Raw genomic sequence first — 20,974 nt, forward strand, 5'->3', positions numbered from 1 at the left:
CATTTTCTCATGCAAGTTGATATTTTTTTAAATTCCAGAATGGAAAACCCCTTCATTGTAAAGCTTGCCATTTTCTGTAATTGGAAGTTAGGAACAGTTTCATTAGTTGAAAATGAGGGAAGGCAGGAAGTATTTTTCACTCATCTTATTTGCAACTGCAAGGTAAAGTTCATTTTTGTATTACCTGGAAGGGCTTTTTCCCTTCATCCAGGCAAGATCAATCAATAGGTCTGTGTTCATAGGGTTATATTTTAACTTTAAGCACATAAATAATCATGTCTCCCAGTCGCTTGGCACAATTTACCATGGGTTAGTGATTCTTTCTGAAATCAGCTTCTCACAGAGCCATGTCATTTCTGGTAGGGGTGAAACAGGGGTGACAGCAGTGGTCTTGTGGCCGGCTGCTAGTGCCTTGTTTTGTTGGGAGAGGAATCAAAAGTAGATTTAAGGGTATGTACTTCATTTTGGGGTTCTGGTGGCCTGAAAATAAAAATTACCTTGAAATTCTTTTTAAGGGGATTTTTATCTTCACACAGGCTTTAAGTTGAATGATCTTTTGGACACAAAAGAAATTTGAATATCTGAGTTATGCTGGATCACAAAGGATCTTATTGTGAGAAACAAACTGTGTGAAAACCAGAGGCCACACAGTATGCACCCCCTGTCTCATCTGTTGTACTGTGCTGTCTCCCTCTCCACCAAGAATACCTTGCTGTCTCCCACTCAGTTCCTAGTGGAATTACACATAGAGCAGGAAATGCTGCGCTTTTATAGCCACAGACATTTTCGATGTTACCAACATGATAAACACTGGCTTTTGATGAAGATGTGCGTCATCTAGTGCTAGGGAACGTGTTTGCTTCAGGGCTGGAGACTCCTAGATTATGCGATGATGTCACTGGCAGTTGCTGCCTGTGACATTTTGTGCATTTTTGACTTTTTGATTCATTAAACATTGTAAATTGTGCCATCTGTTTGGCACAAACAGAGATAAGAAGGCTCTGCTCTGGAACATTTGTATTTATGGATTAATATAACAAATACCTTAAATCTAAATTTAAAATATTGTGGGCATATATTTTTTAATTAGTTATGTTTGTCCTAGCTTTCAATAGTAAGACATGAAACTGGATATCAGTATCTGACAATGTCTGTAGATGTATCCATAACCGCCTGGCCAGCTGCCCCGAGTGGATGTGGTCCAAGGACATAAGCCTTTCGGCATGACAAGACAGGACGAAAGTTTGTGCTTTTAATATAAAAAGGGAAAAGGGAAACCTTTCAAATTGTAAATACGATTACCACCATTTCAAGTGAAAATGAAAGAGGATGGATATGGATATATAGGGTGTCCCCAAAAATGTATACACACTTTGAATAATTATTAATTCCAATGTTTGTTTCTTTTCAGATTTAACTCATTGGAATTAATAATTATTCAAAATGTGTATACATTTTGGGGGACATCCTGCATATATACACATATAAGTGAATTTTGCTAAAACCCAAATTAGTGGCACTTGAGGCCTTGTTTTTCTATGCTGTAAGTTTGCACTGCTGTGATTGAAGAGTGGGTTTTTTGCTGTGATTTCTTCGTCACATGTCAAGTTAAGTGGCAACTGGAAAATAATTTATTCCTCAATACATTTTTTCATTGCTGTTTTTGTTGTGTTGTTTCAGGATTGGAGGTTTTAAAGCAGGAAACAGCAGTTGTTGAAAACGTCCCCATTTTGGGGCTTTATCAGATTCCAGTTGAGGGCGGAGGCCGGATTGTCTTGTACGGAGACTCCAATTGCTTAGATGACAGTCACCGACAGAAGGGTGAGAATTGGTGGTGTGGCTGAAAAATAGATTGTGCTTCATGACTTTGACATTCAAATCCTTTCTCCCCCTTGTCCCTGGAAAAGCACGGATGAGATGCTGCTAAATTAACAGAAACCTACTCAGGAAAGCCAGGTGCGGTTGGGGAAGTTCCTGCTGCTTTGATTGCTTGGACTATTTTAATAAGTATATAAGTCTGGGTGCATTTAATAAGCAAAATGACATTCATTTACTGCCTCCACTGCCTTCCCCTCCATGTCCATTGTCCTGGGTCCAGCAGGTGCCGAAACCACTGAGTTTCAGTGGAGAGACCCTTTGCTGGCTTACCTGGTCTGCCCTGCCGCCTCCCCCTCTGGGGTCTGTACGTTAATGGCACTGCCATGCAGGTGCCCCTCTCAGATCGGACCCACTTTTCCTGGAGGGCCAGCACTTGGTTCTCCTCGAGACCAGGTCATTTTGGCTGTTCTGAGTCTTCACCAGTGAGGAGCATTGGGTTCATTAGTGGGTATGTGGTTTGAGGGCAGAGAGGCAGGGAGTAATCCTTAGTAACCCTCCTCTTTTTCAGCATCTCTCTATGCATCCTCCAAATTTGGGGGTTTCGAGCTTAAACACAGTTTATTTTTCTCTTTTTGTAAAGGAGGAAGTGAAATGGTGAAAATGTTATATCTTTTTGCCTGGTGGGATGGTGACAAAACCAGGGTTAAAGCCTAATCTTCTAACTGAAGAACTGGGCGGAGGGGAGGGCGAGGAGTTACACTGTCACACTGGTGAGCAGTGAACAGGCTTAGCCGGGAGGAATGAGGCCACAAGGGCATGAAGTTGGAGTTGTATGGTGCACTTCTACTCTGACTTAAAATTGAAGTTGACTAAATTCCTAGCATTTTATGTAAATCCTTAGAATCAGATTGGTCTTGTTAAAATCAAAAGTGAAGATTAGAGTCACAGTTAAAAGAAGATTAATGTTTTATTTCCACAGAGATCTTTTCTAAGACCTGAAATCTCCTGGTATGACTCTATTAAAATTTCAATGCCTGGGAGAACTGTCCTGGTCTTTAAACTTCAGAAGGGAGCGTAGAGGACCCTCGGGGCTTTGAGCACTCCACCAGAAGCGCTGGCAGTGGGAAAAGTGCTTCCTGGGTGGGTCATCTCTGGTCAAGCTGGTGTTGATGGGATTTGGAGTGGTCGCTGTGGGGAGTTCGGTGTGGAAGTGGTGATCCCAGGAATAGAGACAGCAGTATCTCAGTCTCCGGATAGAAAGGAGCCTTCCACATAGCTCTGGGATGGGAGTATTGGTCACAGCCCAGCACCTAGACTCCCTGTGGTGTCTTCTAGAATCACTGAGCATTTTCTGCTTTTAAACTTGGTGGTTTGGGCCCACTGACTCAGAGTGCAGTCTCTAAACCCACATCCCTGTGGAGTGCACAGGTGGTCCTGGCTCTGCCCTCACAATCAGGGTCCTTCCCCAGGACAGCCTTCAGGCATGGACAGAAGTTCCAGCACCCTACTCCCCTCTCTTCTTGCCTGGAGCCCGGACTATGGGTGGTTCTTCTCTCAGCGGGTGTCAGGTGGTCTCGCCATCCCTGAATGAGCTGTGTTCTGCCTCGTCGTGAGGGGCCCGGAGCCCAGTGGTGCTCTAACAGTTTGTCCAGCCAGTGCCCGTTGTTGCTGCCCTGCCTGAGCCCTGGGGCAGGCGTGAAGCCCACGGCCAGGTCGTGTTTCTTGCTGTCCTCTGTGGCTGGCGCTGACCATGGAGAATGCACGTTTCTCAAGTATAGGGTTTATTCTGATCTAATCTTCTCCCCTCTCGTTCCCCACCCCCTCATTTTGGGGGCTTTTATTTTCCTGTAGAAATTCCTTTTTAAAAAATCTAATTCCTAAGCAGCATGCTTGTTGAACCCACAGACTGCTTTTGGCTCCTGGATGCGCTCCTTCAGTACACGTCGTATGGGGTGACACCTCCCAGCCTCAGTCATTCTGGGAACCGGCAGCGCCCTCCCAGCGGGGCCGGCTCGACCCCTCCAGAGAGGATGGAAGGTGAGTGGGCTGACAGGTGCTCAGTGTGGGGGGGTGGGTGAAGCTTGGCTCAGGCTGTTTCAGGAAATAGTCATGCCTACCAGAAAATGGAGCCAGTTAGGGGTGCCTCTGGTTGTTTTTCTTAACTGTGGACAGAATAGGGGCCAGTGGCTCTAACCTGGGGACAGGGTCATTTTCCTGTGACTAGAATGGACGTGGACTGAGGGCCTCAGGTGCCATGTGCTTTCCCATGCTCACTCCTAAGTCCTCACAATGCTCCAAGTTGATGTTCATCATCCCACTCTTACAGACGAAGATCCTGGCTCCTCCCCAGGGAGGAACAGCCAACGTTTTTTGTTGTTGTTGTTTTGTTTTGTTTTTTTTATTGATTTCAGAGAGGAAGGGAGGAGAGAGAGAGAGAGAATCCAATGATGGGAGAGAATCATTGATCGGCTGCCTCCTACACGCCCCACACTGGGGATCGAGCCCGCAACCCAGGCCTGTGTCCTAACCAGGAATCAAACTGACCTCCTGGTTCATAGGTTGACGGTCAACCACTGAACCACGCCAGTCTGGCAACAGCCAGTGATTTTGAGCTCTCACCAGGTAGCAGGCACTGGGCCTGGGGTGCTTTACAGATTCCCTCATGGGTCCTCTCAGAACCCTGTGAAAATAGATAGTATTCTTTCCAGTTCACCAATGAAGAAACAGGAGCTGAGGGAATTCAAGTAACTGCTCGAGGCCACCAGTGGTTATGCAGTGGAGCCTGAAGAGAAGGTTCTGTGGGACCTGCGGCCTCGCCCGCGTGGTGTACAGCAGGCAGGGCTGATCTGCATGCTCTCATGGCCCGAATGTTGTGATCCTCGCAGCGCTGTCCACAGAAGTGCAGTGTGAGCCACAGGCGTAATTCTGAATTTCCCAGTGGCCACATTAAAAAGGTAAAAGGAAACAGGTGAAATTCACTTTAATAAAATACTTTAGCCTAGTACACCACAGTATTATGTAAATATGTAACACCCCATTTCAGTTGCTCAATAGTCATATATAGCCAGTAGCTACAGTATTGGACAGCACAGATAAAAGTAGTTTTGAACTTTGAAGATGCAGATTTTTTTGGCCTGAAAATTAAATACTTCAAAAGGGAAAGAATTTCCTATGAAGAGTATCTGTAGGTTAGATTTCTCAAGTTTGCCTGGTACATGTAATTACAGTCAGTAAGATTGCTCAGCCACTGCAAGCCTACCGTGTGGCCACTTTAAAGGGAACAGCTGTTCTGTTTACTCCCCTTCAGCAATGAGCACACATCACCGGGTGGCCCCAGTCAGGTCTTACTTCTGAAGCACCTGAAAGCTAGGTTAACAGAGCACATAGTGGTGGGCACGTTGGCTGGAAAGCAGACGGATAAGTAATGAAGCTTCATTTTTCCCCTGGCACTTTGATAACATCGATCGGTTCCTGCTGTCGGTTGACGCTGCCCAGGGAACCACCTGCACCGGTATTCCAAGGTCCTGGAGGCCCGTTTGGGGGGCCCGGAGCCTCGGGCTCTGCCCGCCTGCCCACACCTGTCGTGGGCCAAGCCACAGCCTTTAAATGAGACGGCTCCCAGGTTAGTGTCTTCCTGTGCTTTTCCACCCCTTCTGCAGGGTTTGTGATTCATTACCTTTATTAAAATAAGAGAATGGAATTTTACTGGCATTTTTGTCAAATCTTCTAGCCTGTTGCTTTTGGTGGTTATTTAAATTAGTGACCTTTAGAATTGTGCTCTCTGGTGGTATTCTGCATAAAGAAGTACTTTGGGTAATTAGCATTTCCTTAGGTTTGGTCAATTCTTGCTCTAAAAGCTGTGATCCAATAGTGATTTAACTTGAACAGAAGCTCTGTGTTTGGGGTTCAGGGGTTGAGTCCTCCCTTTTGCGATGTTGATTCTGAAATACAGACGGGTCCTTTCTTTTGTCATGCCCAAGGGGCTGGGACTGCTTGGGGTAGATCCGGTCCTTGGTTGTAGCTTGGCTGAATGTGCATCTGTGCCATTCTCCTGTGCCTGGTAAAGTGACCTCCTACCACAACAGGGTCATGTGGTTACACTTCTGTGTGTGATGCACAGACATTGATCTGCCTGCTTCTCTATCTTACTATCGAACTTGACCTTCTAATTTGCGTCATTTCTTTTCGGAAGCCAGTTTGAGTTATCTATGGACAGTATCCTGCTCTGTCAAGGAGAACGGGGATTTTCCTGACTGAGGATCCTGGCACAGTGAAACAGAGGCCCATGTCCCGGGCACAGGACATGGGGTAGTCCTCCCCCTCCCTCTCCTTCGAGTGGTGCTGTGAGAAACCGTCTTCACTGACAGGCAGCACACCACACACACATTGGCGGCTGGAGCTCCCCTACAGCCTTCAGGCAGCTTCTCCCTCTAGGGAGGCTTCTGTCTTCTCTCACCCGCCAGGCTGCCCACTTCGCTTGGGTCTCAGTATATACAGATGTCAGTGTGGCGAGGGGGCATGTGGCAGGGGACAGAGGACCACCATCTGTGCTCCAAGCTACCAAAAGGAGGAGGCCTGCACAAGGCTTCGGAGTCGCCTCTGCTCTCCTGCTGTCAGGAGCAGCAGCACTGGGTTCAGCACTCACTGACCATCTGTCCTTGTTCAACGTGCTCCATAGAAAACAGTGGCATGATAGCATCATCACCTTGTGTTCCCATCAGCAGTTTTCCTTCTGAAGCTGTAATTACTGAGTACTTTTCCATTCTAGTTAGCACCCCATCATTTAAAATTTTCTGAAAAGATTTCATTTTTACATGTCATCTATTTATAACGCACCATTATCTAGCATTCTGACCAGACTTTAATTCCAGCTGTGATCAGCTATTCATCCTCATTGGACAGTCGTTGTCGGCTAAAGTTCCCAAAACTCAATTATTCTTCACGATGCTAGTCAGGGCTCTGAGAAACGGTTAACAACATCCTTGGTCTCTGCCCGTCCATCAACGCCAACCCGGCCCATCAAGGGTGCCAATAATGTGCAGCTCCTAGAATGTGGTTTTCACCGTCGCGCTCAGGAATTCCTTCCACACACACTCACAAGGCTTCACCTTTAGCTCACATTTCACGTCTTGTTGAATATTAGTCTCAGTCCTCAGAGACCTAGACCTGCATTGAGTCTCTGAAGAGAGTTGGATAATGTCAGACAGCTGCCCAGAGGCCTGGGAAGGCCCAGTGTCCATCGTCAGTGCCGAGTGCCCGTTTCAGGTCCATCTCTGAAACGTAAGCTCTTTTTCTCAGTGTCTTTGCTGAGCACAGGGGTTCTTAGAACAGCGGCATGAGTGTCACACCCACTGGGAGCTCCCCCCATCAGAACACTGTAAAATACTCAATGGTAGCGTCGTGTACTGTTACCACAGTTGCATAACTATAAAGTGCCATCACCAGATAATTAAATTCCAGAACAGGATGTCACCTATGAGAATTAAAATACAGCCCCATATATATTCAGCTACAGTCATAAAGCTTAAATGTCATTGATTCTATAATTTAACACTGTCAGTTTAATTTTCAGACTGATAGAGCCTGAAGTGAAAAGTTAAATCATACAACGTAGAAAGGTTGTAATACTCATTGGCATTTTCCAGGCAGCCGCCCAGGTGGAAGTATACGATAGTAGTTTATCTCTTTCCTGTACAGAAACCCTCTCCACAGACCTAGTGTCTGCAGCTTCCTGCTGACCTCACCTTGATTGCTGATAGATCTGAACATCTTTGCTTTTACTTGGCCGAAGTAAGGGAATGAATAAGAAGCAGAAAAGCAGGAATTCATAATTCGCGAACACATTTAATTCTGTCCCTCGCTTTGGCCAGAACAGCCTTCACATTTTCCTGTTTGCACCCTTCGCTCTTACATCTGGGTGTCCTCCCCAGCTCTCCACTGCTCTTGGCAGCATGTCAGCCTCTCTGTTCTTCAGGTCTAAGTTGTATTGGCCTGAACAAGTCCTTCTGATCTCAGAATTAATAGTAGCGCTGCTGTAACGAATCCAGCACATTTCATAGCCCGTGTTTCCTTCCCTCACTGTCCTCCAGGGGCCAGGCAGGTGCTCTCCCCATTCGCCTCTCTCAACTCCTGGGTTCCTGTGTCTGCCTTACTGTCCCTCCTGATGATGGTGCCCTTGGAAGGAGAGACAGAGTCTGGCTCCAGCACCAGTGTAGCCACCTTTGCTGTTGGTTTGCATTCACCTGAAAATAGCTCCCGCCTCCAGTGTCTCGTGGCAGAGACCTCCAGGTGCCTGTAGTCCTGCCTGTGGCCCCAAAGCCCTGGTTTAGCTCCTGCTGCCTACGAGCACCTTTCAGAGGTGAACATGGTGCTTCCCCTCCCAGTGCTCTGAATTTCCCAGGCTGCAGTTATAAACCCAGCAGAAACGCTCCCTGCTCAGATATGAAAACCTCATGGGTATGGACTTGATTTTGACATTTCTGTCTCAACTTGGAAGTTGTCACTACAGCTGTTACGCAGTTGCATTGAGGTTGATGTAGATGGACATCATTTCAAATTTCTCTTTAAATAGTTTTCTGTTTCTTAGGTATTGGGTAAGCTTCCTGGGGTAGTACAGTTGCTTATTTTTATTTTGTTTTAATCCATTTTCCTGAAGTAATCTTTGGAAACATCAGAAGCTACTCTCCATCGACCTGGACAAAGTGGTATTACCCAACTTTCGATCGAATCGCCCTCAAGTGAGGCCCTTGTCTCCCGGAGAAAGTGGTGCCTGGGACATTCCTGGAGGTCAGTTCTCAGGTGCTTCCTTACTGTGCTAAGTCACACTGCAATTGTTCAAAGGCTCTTCCTCCCCGGCGGTGGGCTGGATGGCTCCCATCTTTGCCTTCTTGAAAGCTATGGTGGTATGAATCAAGAAGGCCATAAGGAGGCCTAAGAAAGCACACTATCCTCTCTCTCGGAAAACTCTACCATGGATTTTCATATTTGAATTTCTTTTATTACACTTCTTTTAATACACTTCAGTATTACACTTGAAATTTTTCCAACAGAGTAACTTGCAGATTCTTATTTAAGTTCTACAAACAAAATATACCACAGGAGATGCCTGTCATCAGCTGTTTTTTTGTCTAAGCCAGCGGCTATAGCCACCCTGGCCCCTGAGCCCTCAACCCAGAGGTCTCCACCAATTCTCTGCCCTACCCCACCTGGGTCAGACCTCACTGGGTCTGATCTGATTTTGTCCCCTCACCCTAAATGACATCTAGTGTACCCACTACAGATAATGGCTTTGGCCTGAGTGGTCTGTCTGGGACAGGTTTATCCTTACCTGGGACAATTGGTACCAAGTCACTTCAGCAGTGAGCAGGCGGCACTCTCACTCTGGAAACCCCTGTGCTCCTCCAAGGGTTTACATCTCCCAAGCGGGGTTTCTTCTGGTTCCATAATTGGCCAGAAATTCTGGGGATCCGAAAGGGGCACCACAGCCCATTCAGTTCAAACCTGGGAGCTTTGTGTGGTGATGCCAAGCCTCAGAGGACCTTGCCTGCAGGTCCTGGGATGCACAGAAGACAGTCATTTTGAACCCCAGCATTCCTGAGTTAGGGTCATTCTGACTGTAAAGCGAGGGTTCTCCAGTGGCCACTCTTAGTTTCTGACCACGTGTCCCATCTGTGCAAGGCTTTCCCAGGAGGCTGGGGCACAGCCAGCCATTCTTAACTTCGTGCCTGGCCTCCTCTCTCTTCCTTCCACTCAGCTAGGAAGGAAGCACCCTCTCTCCTCCCCAGTATCCATACTTATCCATCTTCTGTTGTTTTTGAACAAAAAGCAGCTCTGGGCAGCCCTACTGTAGGGTGTCTGATAGGAGAAAGGCCAGTCCTGGTCTCTGTCTGAGGTGAGCACAGACCTCACTGTACCCGCCCCCCCAGACATAGGCATGCACACGCACACCCACACCCATACTTAGAAGCTGCCAATCTGAGAACGCACCTGCAGGTTGCCTTGATTCATTCTCTATTAATGCCCTGGGTTACTTTAGCTAAGGTTTAAAAATTATGTTTGCCCTGCAAGCCCAGCTAATGAAATTAGTTAGCATTTGTTCCTGATGAGCCTGCCTCTCGTGGGAGAAGGGGCTGTGGTGTTACTGATCATTCACCGCTGTCCCCTTGCAGGGATCATGCCTGGCCGCTACAACCAGGAGGTGGGCCAGACCATTCCCGTCTTTGCCTTCCTGGGAGCCATGGTGGTCCTGGCTTTCTTTGTGGTACAAATCAACAAGGCCAAAAGCAGGCCGAAGCGGAGGAAACCCAGGGTGAAGCGCCCACAGCTCATGCAGCAGGTTCACCCACCAAAGACCCCGTCTGTGTGACGACGTCAGACTACTGACTGTGAGAGCCAGAGAGAGCCTTTCCTGGCAGTCTTGGTGGGCAGGCGGAGCTGGGACGTTTCTCGAGGGGCTGCCTGCTTACAGGGCCTTAGTCTTGGCTGCAAGGGTCCGAGAGGCTGTTCTACACAGGCTTCCCCTTGTGATGCCGGAGGCTCGTGTACATCTCCGTGTGTCCCAGGGCCAGGGTCCCTCAGGAGGGGGACTTCATCCAGCCGCTGCACCAAAGACTTGGAGGACATCAAAGGCGGGCCGGGGTCTCCAGCCCGAGAGGGAGGATATACTGTTAGACAACGACACAACTCTGACCAAGCTAAGATATGCTCATTACGGCTATTTTCTATATTTATTGTTGGGAAAAAGTCACTTTAAAGACTTGTGCTATTTGGAAGCAAAGCTATTTTTTTTGCCAATGGAATGCAGTTTTTTACTATTCCATCATGAGGAATAACAGATTCCGTGAGCTCCTTTTTGATGAAAGGACAGACTGAGATTTGAAGGCAATTGCACAGATCTGTGAAACATAGACCTTCGCTTTATTTTTATAAGTCTCAACTGCCATCATGTTTTGTAATTTGGGGTCTTGATTTCACCATTGTCGGTGAAGAAAATTTTCAATAAATATGCATTACCTGTATGAAGCTAAAAGGGATTGTGTCACGGCTCTGTTTTCTCTTGTCCTATTTCTCTTGGATGATAGCGTGGAATGGGTTCTGTATTAGCCTGTTGATTTTTGTTGAATGTAATTCACGTACTATAAAAGTCTCCTATTTAAAGTGTACATACAGTTGAGTAGTTTTTAGTATATTCACAAGGTCATGCAACCATCACCCCCACTATTCCAGAACATTTTCATCACTCCCAAAAGAAACCCTGTTAGCAGTCAGCCTCTACTCCCTCCCCCAAAGCCCATGGCAACCACTCATTTGCTGTCTGTGGACTTGCCTGTTCTGAACATTGCATATAAATGGAACCATACAACATATAGCTTTTGTGACTGGCTTCTTTCACTTAGCATGTTTTCAAGGCTCATGAGAGCAAGTCAATACATGTTCCTTTTTATGGCGGAATAAGATTCCATTGAATGGATAGACCTCGTTTTGTTTATCCATTTCTCAGCTGATGACATTTGAATTGTTTTCACTTTTTGGCTTTTGTGAGTAACACTTTCTCTGAGCATTTGTGTACGAGTTTTTGTGTGGACGGAAGTTTTCATTTTTGTTAGGTAGATGGAGTAAAATCATATAGCTCCTATGTCTGTGTTTCTCAGGAATTGCCGAACTCTTTGTTTCCAAAGTGGCTGCCTCTTTTTCCATTTTCACCAGAGTGGATAAAGGTTCCAGTTTCTCCACATCCTCACCAACACTTGTTACTGTCCATCTTTTTTATTCTAGCCATCCTGGTGGTGTGAGGTGGTATCTCATTGTGGTTTCGATTGGCATTTTTCTAAAGACTAATGATATTGAGCATCTTTTCATGTGCTTCCTGGCCATTTGCATATCTTCTTTGGAGAAATGTCTATTCAGAGCCTTTGTCCATTCTTTTATTGGGCTGCTCTTTTATTAGTGACTTGTAAGAGTTCGGTATATTTTCTAGATACAAGTCTCTTAGCAAAGACACATGACTGCAAATCTTTTCTCTCATTCTGTCTGTTTTGTTCACTTTCCTGATGGTATCATTTGAGGCATAAAATTTTTTTCATTTTGATAAAGTCCATTTTATCAACTAGGTGTCATTTCTAAGAAACCAGTCTAAGGCAAGCTGTTTTTAACCCCTGCCTGACCAGTATGTATGTCGACTGGCTGAACATCAGCCTTCACATCACAGGTGGGGACGGACGGACTGGAAAGGAGGTGGTAGAGGCCATGTGGGATCAGGGTGCTGATGAAGTTCTGGGGGGAAAAGGCCCAGGGATTAGGGAGCAACCGTTAAGGCTCAGCTCCTGTGATGGGTTCTCCTTAGCAGGTCATGTTGGTGACCTTGCACTTTTAAGTGCACTCTGTGGCTGCTGTTGGTTTGAGGCTTTGGAGAAATTGCCAAGGGCCCCACAAAGCTTTCCCATCCCAAGCACCCTGAGGACTACAGCGTGCTGCCCTTAGAGATGGACTGCGGATCTGAGTGTCGCTCCCACATATCAAAACAAGGGCTTGCACACTATTTGCTATGGAGCTTCTGGTCCCCCTGCCAACCCTCCACAGCCAGGGTCACGGCCCTTCCTTGTCCCACAGGGGAGTGAGGACATGGCCCCAGTGTAAAGCAGCAGGTCGCAGGGCTGGTACAGGCTGGAGCGCCAGGCCCTATCTCAGGGACAGCACGTCTTGAGTTTCCTGGAGAAGCCTGAAATCTGAAACCTCCCGTTTTAATGTTGGCAAATGATTGAATTAGAGAAAGTTTTGTGTAAACTAGGCAGAGCTTCTCCATCTCTGTCGTACAGTTATCCAAACACCATAGCGGGGTGACTGTGGACTGAAGTTCTAGTCCCCATGCAGCACTGAGTTTGTAGTCCCTGCTGGCTGCAGCCTCCGGCTCACCAGTCTCTCTCGAACTTGGATGCCTCACCTCCAAATGATGGTGCTTGGACCGGGGGTGTCCCCTGTTCTTGCCAGAGGTGTATGTCTACATGTGTCACTTACCTTCGGGACTGACTCTCCTGCCTCCCCGCTTCCCTGAGCCGAGGCCGCTCACTGCCCTACTTGCTCACTGCAGAGACGAGTCCTGCTCTTTAGATGAGGTGGCCGTCAACCCCAGGAGGGAGCACACTCATGGCATATTTGTCTCGGTGCATATTTGTAGGGCCATGTAGTTGGGACAGGAGAGGACAGGTAAGGACAAGCACAGACTCCCAGGCAGTAAGGCTAAGTCAAGAACAGAAGAGAGTTGTTAAGATACCAAGATTTTTAGGGACCTGTAGTTACTGCAGCTCCAAGAAGGGAACCTGCACGAGGGATAATCTAACAGGGTGAAGTTCAGTGGCAACACGTAAAGGCTGGTTGGTCTTTGAGAAAAGAGCAGCTCTGTGCAGTCCTGAAGCCCTGGGGCAAAGAAAGGGGTGCCTGGAACGGGCAGCAGTGTGATGTGCCTGCCGAAGAGGCTGTTAATAGAGGAGTAACAGAAAACGAAGGCGGCTCCTTCCCTGTCTGGCACTGTGAGGAGCTGGGAGCCAGACTCGCTGCGCTGCGTGTAGTACACGTATGCCAACACGGGCGAGGCGGCATCACTGGCCCCATTCACAGAGGAAGCGGCAGCTGGGATCAGTACCTTCCAGAATCCACAGTGAGCAGTGCAGGCAGGATTGGCACAAAGCCTGAGTGCCCACTTCTGTCCCTCCTGCTGGCATCTGCATGACGTCCGTGTCTGCCTCATTTTAGGGACAGTGACACTTTGGGAGGATGGCTGGACAGGGGGTCTTGGGACAGAGTAGAGTCATGGGAGCACTGCCCAAGGAGAAAGGCCTTGTCAGGAGGTTGCATGGGCTACCTGGCCCACCTGGGAGGAGTGTTCTAGAGAGGATGTTACCGTGCAGGGCACAGGTGTTGAACTGCGGCTCTGGCCCTGGGTCCAGTTCCAGCCTGGCCACTACCTGCTCGTGGGCCTTCACTGATCAGGCCCTGTGCCACCCTACAGCCACGTGCTGGCACACCAGCGCTCAGTTATGAGAGCCCCTGTCAATGGTAGATCTTGGTGACAGATGTACTTGAAGGCTGTGGGCCTGGGCCAAGCCACCTCTCTGCTTCAGGGAACCTTTTCTTCTGGTGTGTACTCTCATTGTCCTAGTGAACAATTATATCTTAAACACACAAAACAAAACGACCAACCCATAGCAATCATAGATAGACCGTGGGGGCCCTGGGCACCAAGAGGGGCCAGGTGTGAGGCTGGGCCCCAGAACTCACCACTAAACCACTCTCTCCCTGGAAAGTTAGGAGGGGCTCTGACTGCAGGAGCTTGAAGGTGCTGCACCCCCTCAGCCCCACCCAGTGCCAGAGACATGCAGGTCTGAGACCTTCCCTGTACGTGCACTTGTCCATCTTGTGCTCTTACAGGAACAAGCCCTGTGCACGAGGAACCTGAGGGAGTGGGAACGGTCCCTGCCATTGGTGAACCTGCCCAGCAACCATTTGCACTGCGTCTGCTCACCTGTCAAATGGACCAGTTTAAAAACATTATGCTAAGTCCAAGGAACCGGACACAAAAGACCACACAGTGTATGAGCCCATCTATGAGGACAGGCATACCTGTGGTTGCTTAGGGCTGGGGGAGGGGGTGATGAGGAGAACAGCTACGGGTGTGGGGTTTCCTCTGGGAGAGATGAAGATGTTTTGGAACTGGATAGTGGTGGTGGTTGCACAACATTGCAAATGTACTGAATGCTACTGAATGTCCATTTTAAAGCGGTGAATTTTATGTTCCGCGGATTTTGCCATCAAGTTTTCCCAGGGGATTCTGTGAACCAGCAAGATGGAAGCCCCGGGCTTGGAGACCTGGAGAGGCTCCCTGGGGGTCAGGACCCAGGTGATGCCCCTGCAGGGGCGCTGCGCCCAGAGCTGGCCCTCCTCCAGGCCTGTGACTCTGCCTCTCTCCAGCCGCTGAAACCTCCGTGGAGTGTCCACAGGCTGCGGTGAGCAGGAGGAAGGCCAGCATCACAACGTTGAAGACACTGCCTTATCCTTCCAGGTGCAAGTCCCTCCTTCACCCAGAGCAGGACTCGGGTCATAGCCCTGGCACCAGCCCCTCTTTACAGGGAGGGGACAGCAGGACTTGGCAAGGCCGTGCTCTGGGCCTTGTCTCACCTGGGCTCTGCAGAAGAGACCCCTGCTGTGGAGTCCCGGGGTGGGGAGCTCAGGGTGCTGGTGTGTCAGTTTCCAGTTGCTCCTGAGACAGATCACCACAGATTCGTGGCATAAAACGACACACGGATTCCCCTACAGTTCTAGAGGTGGAAAGTCCAAAAATTCTCCCTAGGCTAAAATCAGGTGCCAGCGGGGATGCTCCCTCCGCAGGCTCCAAAGGAGACCCGCTCTCCTGCCCTTTCCAGCTTCTGGAGGCTTCCCAAATGCCTTGGCTTGTCACCCCTTTCTTTATTATCATTCCAGCCTCTGCTTTTGTCTCACTTCACCCTCTCCCCTCTGACCTCTGACCTCTCCTACATTCCTGTTTTAAGGACCACTTGGATCATCCAGGACACTCGCCCCGTCTCAGGACCCTTCACTTGCTCTCATTTACCAAGTCCCATTTGCCGTGCCATTCAGCCGAGGACATGTTCAGGGGCCGTGTTCAGCTGACTACGCTGGGTTGCCCTGTCCCTTAGCTGTCGCATGTCTCTCGCAGGAGGACTTGGGTTCCTCCTGGTTAACGGCCACAGATCGAGCTGCCTTTTTCAAAGTCCATGGTTCCTGTCATCTGAAAACCTTGAGGCTTTACTCCTTTAGTGTCTGGTTTACTCCAACAGCATTTTATTAAGCTGCCTTCAGTGGGCCAGGCCCGGGCAGAAAGCTGCAGGGAAAAGAGGAGACTGCGAGCTCAGGGACGGGGTCAGACAGGGCCCCTGCCTGCTCAGAACTGTGATGCTCCATAGCACATTAGCATGTCCTGGGAGCTTCACAGAAACTCGAAGCCCACCTGCCCAACCAACTTCATCTGCAGCCCTGATGGTGGGTCCAGCATTGGCAGTTGAGTTCCTTGGGCATTCTTATGTGGCCAGGGGTCAGAACGCTGTTCTCGAAGCTCAGAATCAGGCAGAGGGAAAACACATAAGTGTCAGAAATGGAATGTGATGTATCCTTGCTTCAACAATAGCTAATAGGCGTTCCTCCTTCCGGGTCATGAGCGTTCTCACTGAACCCTCCCACAGCTTTGCAGGGTAGCAGTGTTATCACCCCATTTCACAGGTGACCAGCGAGGCCCCCGTCACAGTCAGGGAGTGACGAGGTCACCCTTCAGCCTCAGGCACTCTGGCTCCTGAGACCTGTCTCCAGAACTTTCTATCACACTTCTTGGGAAACAAGCTGAGGTCACTTTCTCCTGGAACTTTCTACCTGTCTCCGACCCATTGTACTCTGAGGAGTAGGAAAGGAGGGACAGAGGGAACAACCCTTGATGACAGCTGCTCCCCTGATGGGGTGACACAGCAGAAGGAAGATGGCTCCTGAGTGTGGGCAGGCACTGGGCTAAGCCACCACCTGCCTCATCCTCCAGGGCACCCGTGTGCCATCTCACTGCCTTCCTGTGCACGGAACGCCTGCCACCCACACAGATGGGCCCCGCAGGGCGCTTCTCTGCTGCTGTGAAAAGGTCACCCAGCCCTGGGATGCTGGCAGAGAGAGCATATCAAAGCCCCTCAGAATTAAGAGGTTTTCCCATTGAGTGGAATTTCACAGCCCAGTGGCCAATTTCTAAGTCATGCACATTAATGGGCAGCTAATGAGGGACCCAGGCAGGGACAGGGAGGGGAGGCAGCTGAGATTAAGGAGTACAAAGCCACAGCTGCTGCTGCTCTCTCCTTGCTTCGGGGCAGCTTTGGGAGAGAAAGTAGAAGGTGGGGCTGCATTGGAAGGCCTGGGAGAGCCTATACCAGCCTTGCTGCTGCAGGCCTCCACCTGCTGCCACAGCCTCTCCCTCCCCACCATGCCCCACGCCCGCCTCAGGCCCTGGTGCAGTAAGAAAGTCCTTTCCCAGGTGCTTTAACCTGGGTCTCCACCCAAGGAACCCGACCCCAGAACACCTTGGCCTTCCTGGGAGCATTGGTTCATTCCCTGGGCTGAGCCTTCGAACAGGCACTCGCCACTCTCCCCCTCAATGTCTTCCCTCCTGGCACCTCCTTTAAGAAGCTCCTCCCAATTTCCCTCCCTCCTGGAGTCTCATGGTCCACTCCCCACTCCGTCTCCTCTGAATCCCCAGGGCCTGGCATGCATTAGGTGCTCAATCAATCAATCAATCAATCCGTGTTTGTCAAATTACTGTCTGACTGAATGGTTGAGAGCACAATCAGACCCCAGATCTGTGGGGTATGGTGTGCTGAATGGTGACCCCTAAAAGATAGGTTCGTGCCCCAGAGCCTGTGAATGTGATCTTATTTATTTTTAATATATTTGTATTGATTTCAGAGAGGAAGGGAGAGGGGGAGAAAGAGAAATATCAATGATGAGAGAAAATCATTGATCGGCTGCCTCCTACACGCCCCCTCCTGGGGATCGAGCCCGCAACCCAGGCATGTGCCCTTAAACCAGTGATCTTATTTAGAAAAAGGGTCTTTGCAGGTGTAGTTAAGGATGTGGAGATGAGATCATCCTGGACTATCTGAGGGAGCCTAAATCCAATCACCACTGTCCTTATAAGAAAAGGAAAGGGTACAGACACAGGAAGAAGGCCACTTGAAGACAGAGGCAGAGGTTTGCGCGATGTGGCCATGAGCTAAGAAACCTGTGGAGCCCCCAAAAGCTGGAGGAGACAGGAAGGTCCCTCCTCTAGAGCCTTTGGAGGGAGCTTGTCCCTGCTGACACCTGGATTCAGACTTCTCGCCTCCAGACCAGTGAGAATAATGTGTGACAGCCGACTCAGGAGAGTACATGCCTGGGAAAGTATGTTCCTTTCTGTCTTTTCCGGAGGCTGTGTACTCATCCCGCCATCTATTCATTCACTCACTCACTCACTCTTTCAGCCCTTCCTGTGCAGGGCACTGTCAGGGTCAGGGCATGATGTGGGAGACAACATGGCATTGCAGGCTGGGAAAACCCTGCCCTGTCACTTGCCAGTGAAGACCTTTTCTTTCATTAATGTTTTACTTTTATTTTAGAGAGAGAGGAAGGAAGAGAGAGAGAAACGTCGATCAGTTGCCTCCCATATGCACTCTGACCAGGGATCGAACCCACAATCTTTTGTTGTACAGACGATGCTCCAACCAACCGAGCCACCCGGCCAGGGCGCCAGTGATGACCTTTTGAGCCCCTGGCTTCCCCTGCCTGAGCCCGGTTCCTGCTCTGTGAGCGATGGCAGCGCCCCCTTGGGATTGGGTGAGCGCTGGGTCACAGTGAGCACTGGTCCCCTGGAGGCAGTGTAAACACTGCCGGAGACAGGGCCCAGCTCTGAGCTCCTCGGCCATAATCCTGCTCGCTTCTCACTGGTGCATGCTGGGAGGCCGGCCACACTGCAGGTCAAGCATTTATTGACCACCTGTTGTGCGGAGCCTGGAAAGGTATGAAGAGAGTGGGCCCCAAGGAAGTGACACAGTTAGAAACTTCATGGAGAAAAAGTGTGGGGCGGACCTGGTGTCCCGCAGATAAGGGCTGATTGGGTGAGGCTCTGGGCATTGAAGATGTTTTTAACATGAGGCAGCGGTTCTCAAAGTGGGGTCCCCAGCCCAGCAGCATCAACACCATCTGGGAGCTGGTTAGCACAGGCGATTCTCAGACCCACTGAATCAGAAACGCTAGGGATGGGACCCCACAATCTGTGTTTAACACACCCTCACCCAGGGTTTTGAGCCTTGGGTACCGGGGATAAACAGTCACATCTGAATTCAAGATCTGACTTTCCTAGGCCTGCATTTTCTGGGACAGGAGGATTTTTTATACTCTGCCAGCTTAGTTGACAATGTGTGGGGTCAGATTGGTGGTCTCTACTCAAAGGGTGGCCCGGGGACCAGCAGCACCTGCCTCCGGGAGCTTGTGACAAATGTGATTCTCAACTCCTCTCAAGATGGGATGAGTAGGGATCTTCGTTTTAACAGGAACCCCAGGTGATTCTGTGCACAGTCAATGGAGATCTTCTCCACGGTGTACCTGCTGCCCGCCCGGGCCTCTGCCTGCCTCCGTCTACGGCTTCCGGCACCCCCTGTGAGGCAGGCACACAGACCCCCTGTGCAGATGGGCGTGGGGAGATCAGTGCTAACAGGTGACACAAGCTGTGCTCCAAGCTCTTTCCTCCCCCCTCATACTGGGGGTTTCAGGCATGGAGGGAGGAGGCACTGGAGAAACTGACCCAGGTCACTGAGTGAGGTCAGGTGTGCCTCTTCCTTGATCTCTCCCAGCTGAGCTCCTTCTCCCACTCCAAGACCAGACGGGTAAAGCCCCGCCTACAGGGAGGAGGGGAGGGAGCCTTCAGACTTCCTCAGGCCAGAAGTCTCAGAAGCTGCAAGTTCTTGGGACAGATGGCCCTGACTTCAAGTCTCTGCTCCCCTAGGTTTTGGGACATGACCCAAACACATGCTCTTTAGGGCTCCCTTAGTTCACAACTCACTCATGACCCACCCTTGCAGAGCTGGACTCTTCCTTCTTCCACCCGTCTGGGCCCAAGAAATGCAGCAGAACCACCTGGAGTGAGCCTGAGTTCCCGTCCGTCCGGCAGAGTCCAAGGTGGCCAAAGACTGTCTCTCACCTTGAAGTTTGCACTTGGTGGTAAGGACTAGGGCTGTCAGAGAGGTAGTGATATGGGGGAGGGAGCCGAGGGCTGTGATGGGCTGGAAGGAGTTAGAGGTTTAGTAGAGGAAGGGGGAGGGAGGAGGGGCCCTTCGTTTTAGTTTGAGAGCAGGAGTGAGGATAAGCTGGTAGAAAGCTAGAGGGGGAGGGGCAGAAAGCAGTGAGGAAGAGAAGTGATGGGCCAATGAGTGAGCAATGAAAAGGGGCAGCAGAGGTGCAGGAAGAGGGAGATGTGGTAGCTGGGACAACTGGGGAGGGACCTTTGGCAGCCAGAGAGTGATACCGGCTATGAAGGGGGAAGTAGGTCTTCCCCCTGGTGAAGACTGTCTCCTCTCCACCCTTCTGCTGCTTCTAGCCATGGAGGGGCAGACCCCTGGAAGCAGAGGCCTTTTGGAAAAGCCTGAGACCGCCAGCCTCGGTCTGTCCTCACTGAGCGCTGTCTTCATCCTCCTGAAATCTGCGCTGGGGGCCGGCCTGCTCAACTTCCCCTGGGCCTTCTACAAGGCCGGTGGGGTGGCCCCCGCCTTCCTGGTAGAGCTGGTAAGCCCCTGGGAAGTGATTGGGGGGGGGGGGGATCTCCCGGGCAGGATCCAGGCGGCATCCTCAGTAGCAGATCTGCAGAGCTGCCTGTCTTAGAAACTATGTACATCTGTGGGGTTTGATTTTTCTGCCCGCTGAGCTCGTGAGGGGAGAAGATAACTGTACCTGGGCACACAACAGCCTCTGCCCGCCCAGGCTGCTGCCAGGCACAACACCTGGACCCAATGAACCTGACATCTCCGGTGGGAAAGCGGGAGAACACTCGGTCTCTGAGCAATCGCCTGGCCAGCTGACCTCACTTGCCCGCTGGTCTCAGGTCTACGTTCAGATCGGGTCAGGACCAGGACTGGCTGGGACACCCCCACTCCAGCTGGGCCAGGCCCTCTGCCGTGTCAGAGGCCGGAAGCCACTTCCAGGGCCTGCCTTCCAGCTGAGTCCCCTTTCCAGGCGGTCAGGGCTGAGCGGCCGTAGCAGAGAAGAAGCACTGATTAGCGCAGCTTTCTTTTGTTTGCAGTGATTCTCTGGCTGCCAGGTAAGCTCTTTACAGGCAGCCCACATGCTTTTCCAAGGCAGCCAGCTGATAATGGTCCTGTCCTTAAGGGTGCCGTGCCGGGGTTCTTGTCCCAGCATCAGGAAGGGTTCAGGAATCTGGAGATGGGGCTGTGCGTAGATGTTAAATAGGAATCCAGAGACTAATAAATAGTCCGGAGATGAGATGTAATTTAGAAAGGCATTTGGGGGCCAGAGGAGCTTAGCTAAAGGAGCTAAGTTCCAAGATCTTAAGTCTAAGGTCCTCTCCTCGTCCCCAGTACCCCATGCTTTT

The 20,974-nt window shown here is 50.1% G+C and overlaps 2 protein-coding genes across 7 annotated transcripts in view; both read left to right on the plus strand.

Annotated features, from left to right (window-relative positions):
- MBTPS1 (membrane bound transcription factor peptidase, site 1) overlaps positions 1–10,979 on the plus strand; it is a 43,948-nt gene extending 32,969 nt beyond the window's left edge. The window contains exons 18-22 of one of the 3 annotated variants that reach the window (XM_070398631.1): positions 1,681–1,821; positions 3,724–3,855; positions 5,314–5,440; positions 8,474–8,604; positions 9,987–10,979. In XM_070398631.1, coding sequence (XP_070254732.1) covers positions 1,681–1,821; positions 3,724–3,855; positions 5,314–5,440; positions 8,474–8,604; positions 9,987–10,183 — 728 coding nt within the window. In that variant the 3' untranslated portion in view covers positions 10,184–10,979. The other 2 variants (XM_070398632.1, XM_070398633.1) reach the window with 2 other exon arrangements.
- Positions 10,980–14,792: 3,813 nt separating this feature from the next.
- The window catches only part of SLC38A8 (solute carrier family 38 member 8), a 41,441-nt gene continuing 35,259 nt past the window's right edge, over positions 14,793–20,974 (plus strand). For 3 of the 4 annotated variants that reach the window (XM_070397831.1, XM_070397830.1, XM_070397832.1), the window contains exon 1: positions 19,859–20,151. In XM_070397831.1, the coding sequence (XP_070253932.1) occupies positions 19,900–20,151 (252 nt within the window). In that variant the 5' untranslated portion in view covers positions 19,859–19,899. Of the gene's footprint in view, positions 14,817–19,451; positions 19,591–19,858; positions 20,152–20,974 lie in introns of those variants that run through there. The other variant, XM_070397833.1, reaches the window with a different exon arrangement.

The sequence above is a fragment of the Myotis yumanensis genome, unplaced genomic scaffold, assembly GCF_028538775.1.
Source record: "Myotis yumanensis isolate MYYU_CA2020_CCGP unplaced genomic scaffold, mMyoYum1.0.hap1 SCAF_18, whole genome shotgun sequence".
Lineage (NCBI taxonomy): Eukaryota > Metazoa > Chordata > Mammalia > Chiroptera > Vespertilionidae > Myotis > Myotis yumanensis.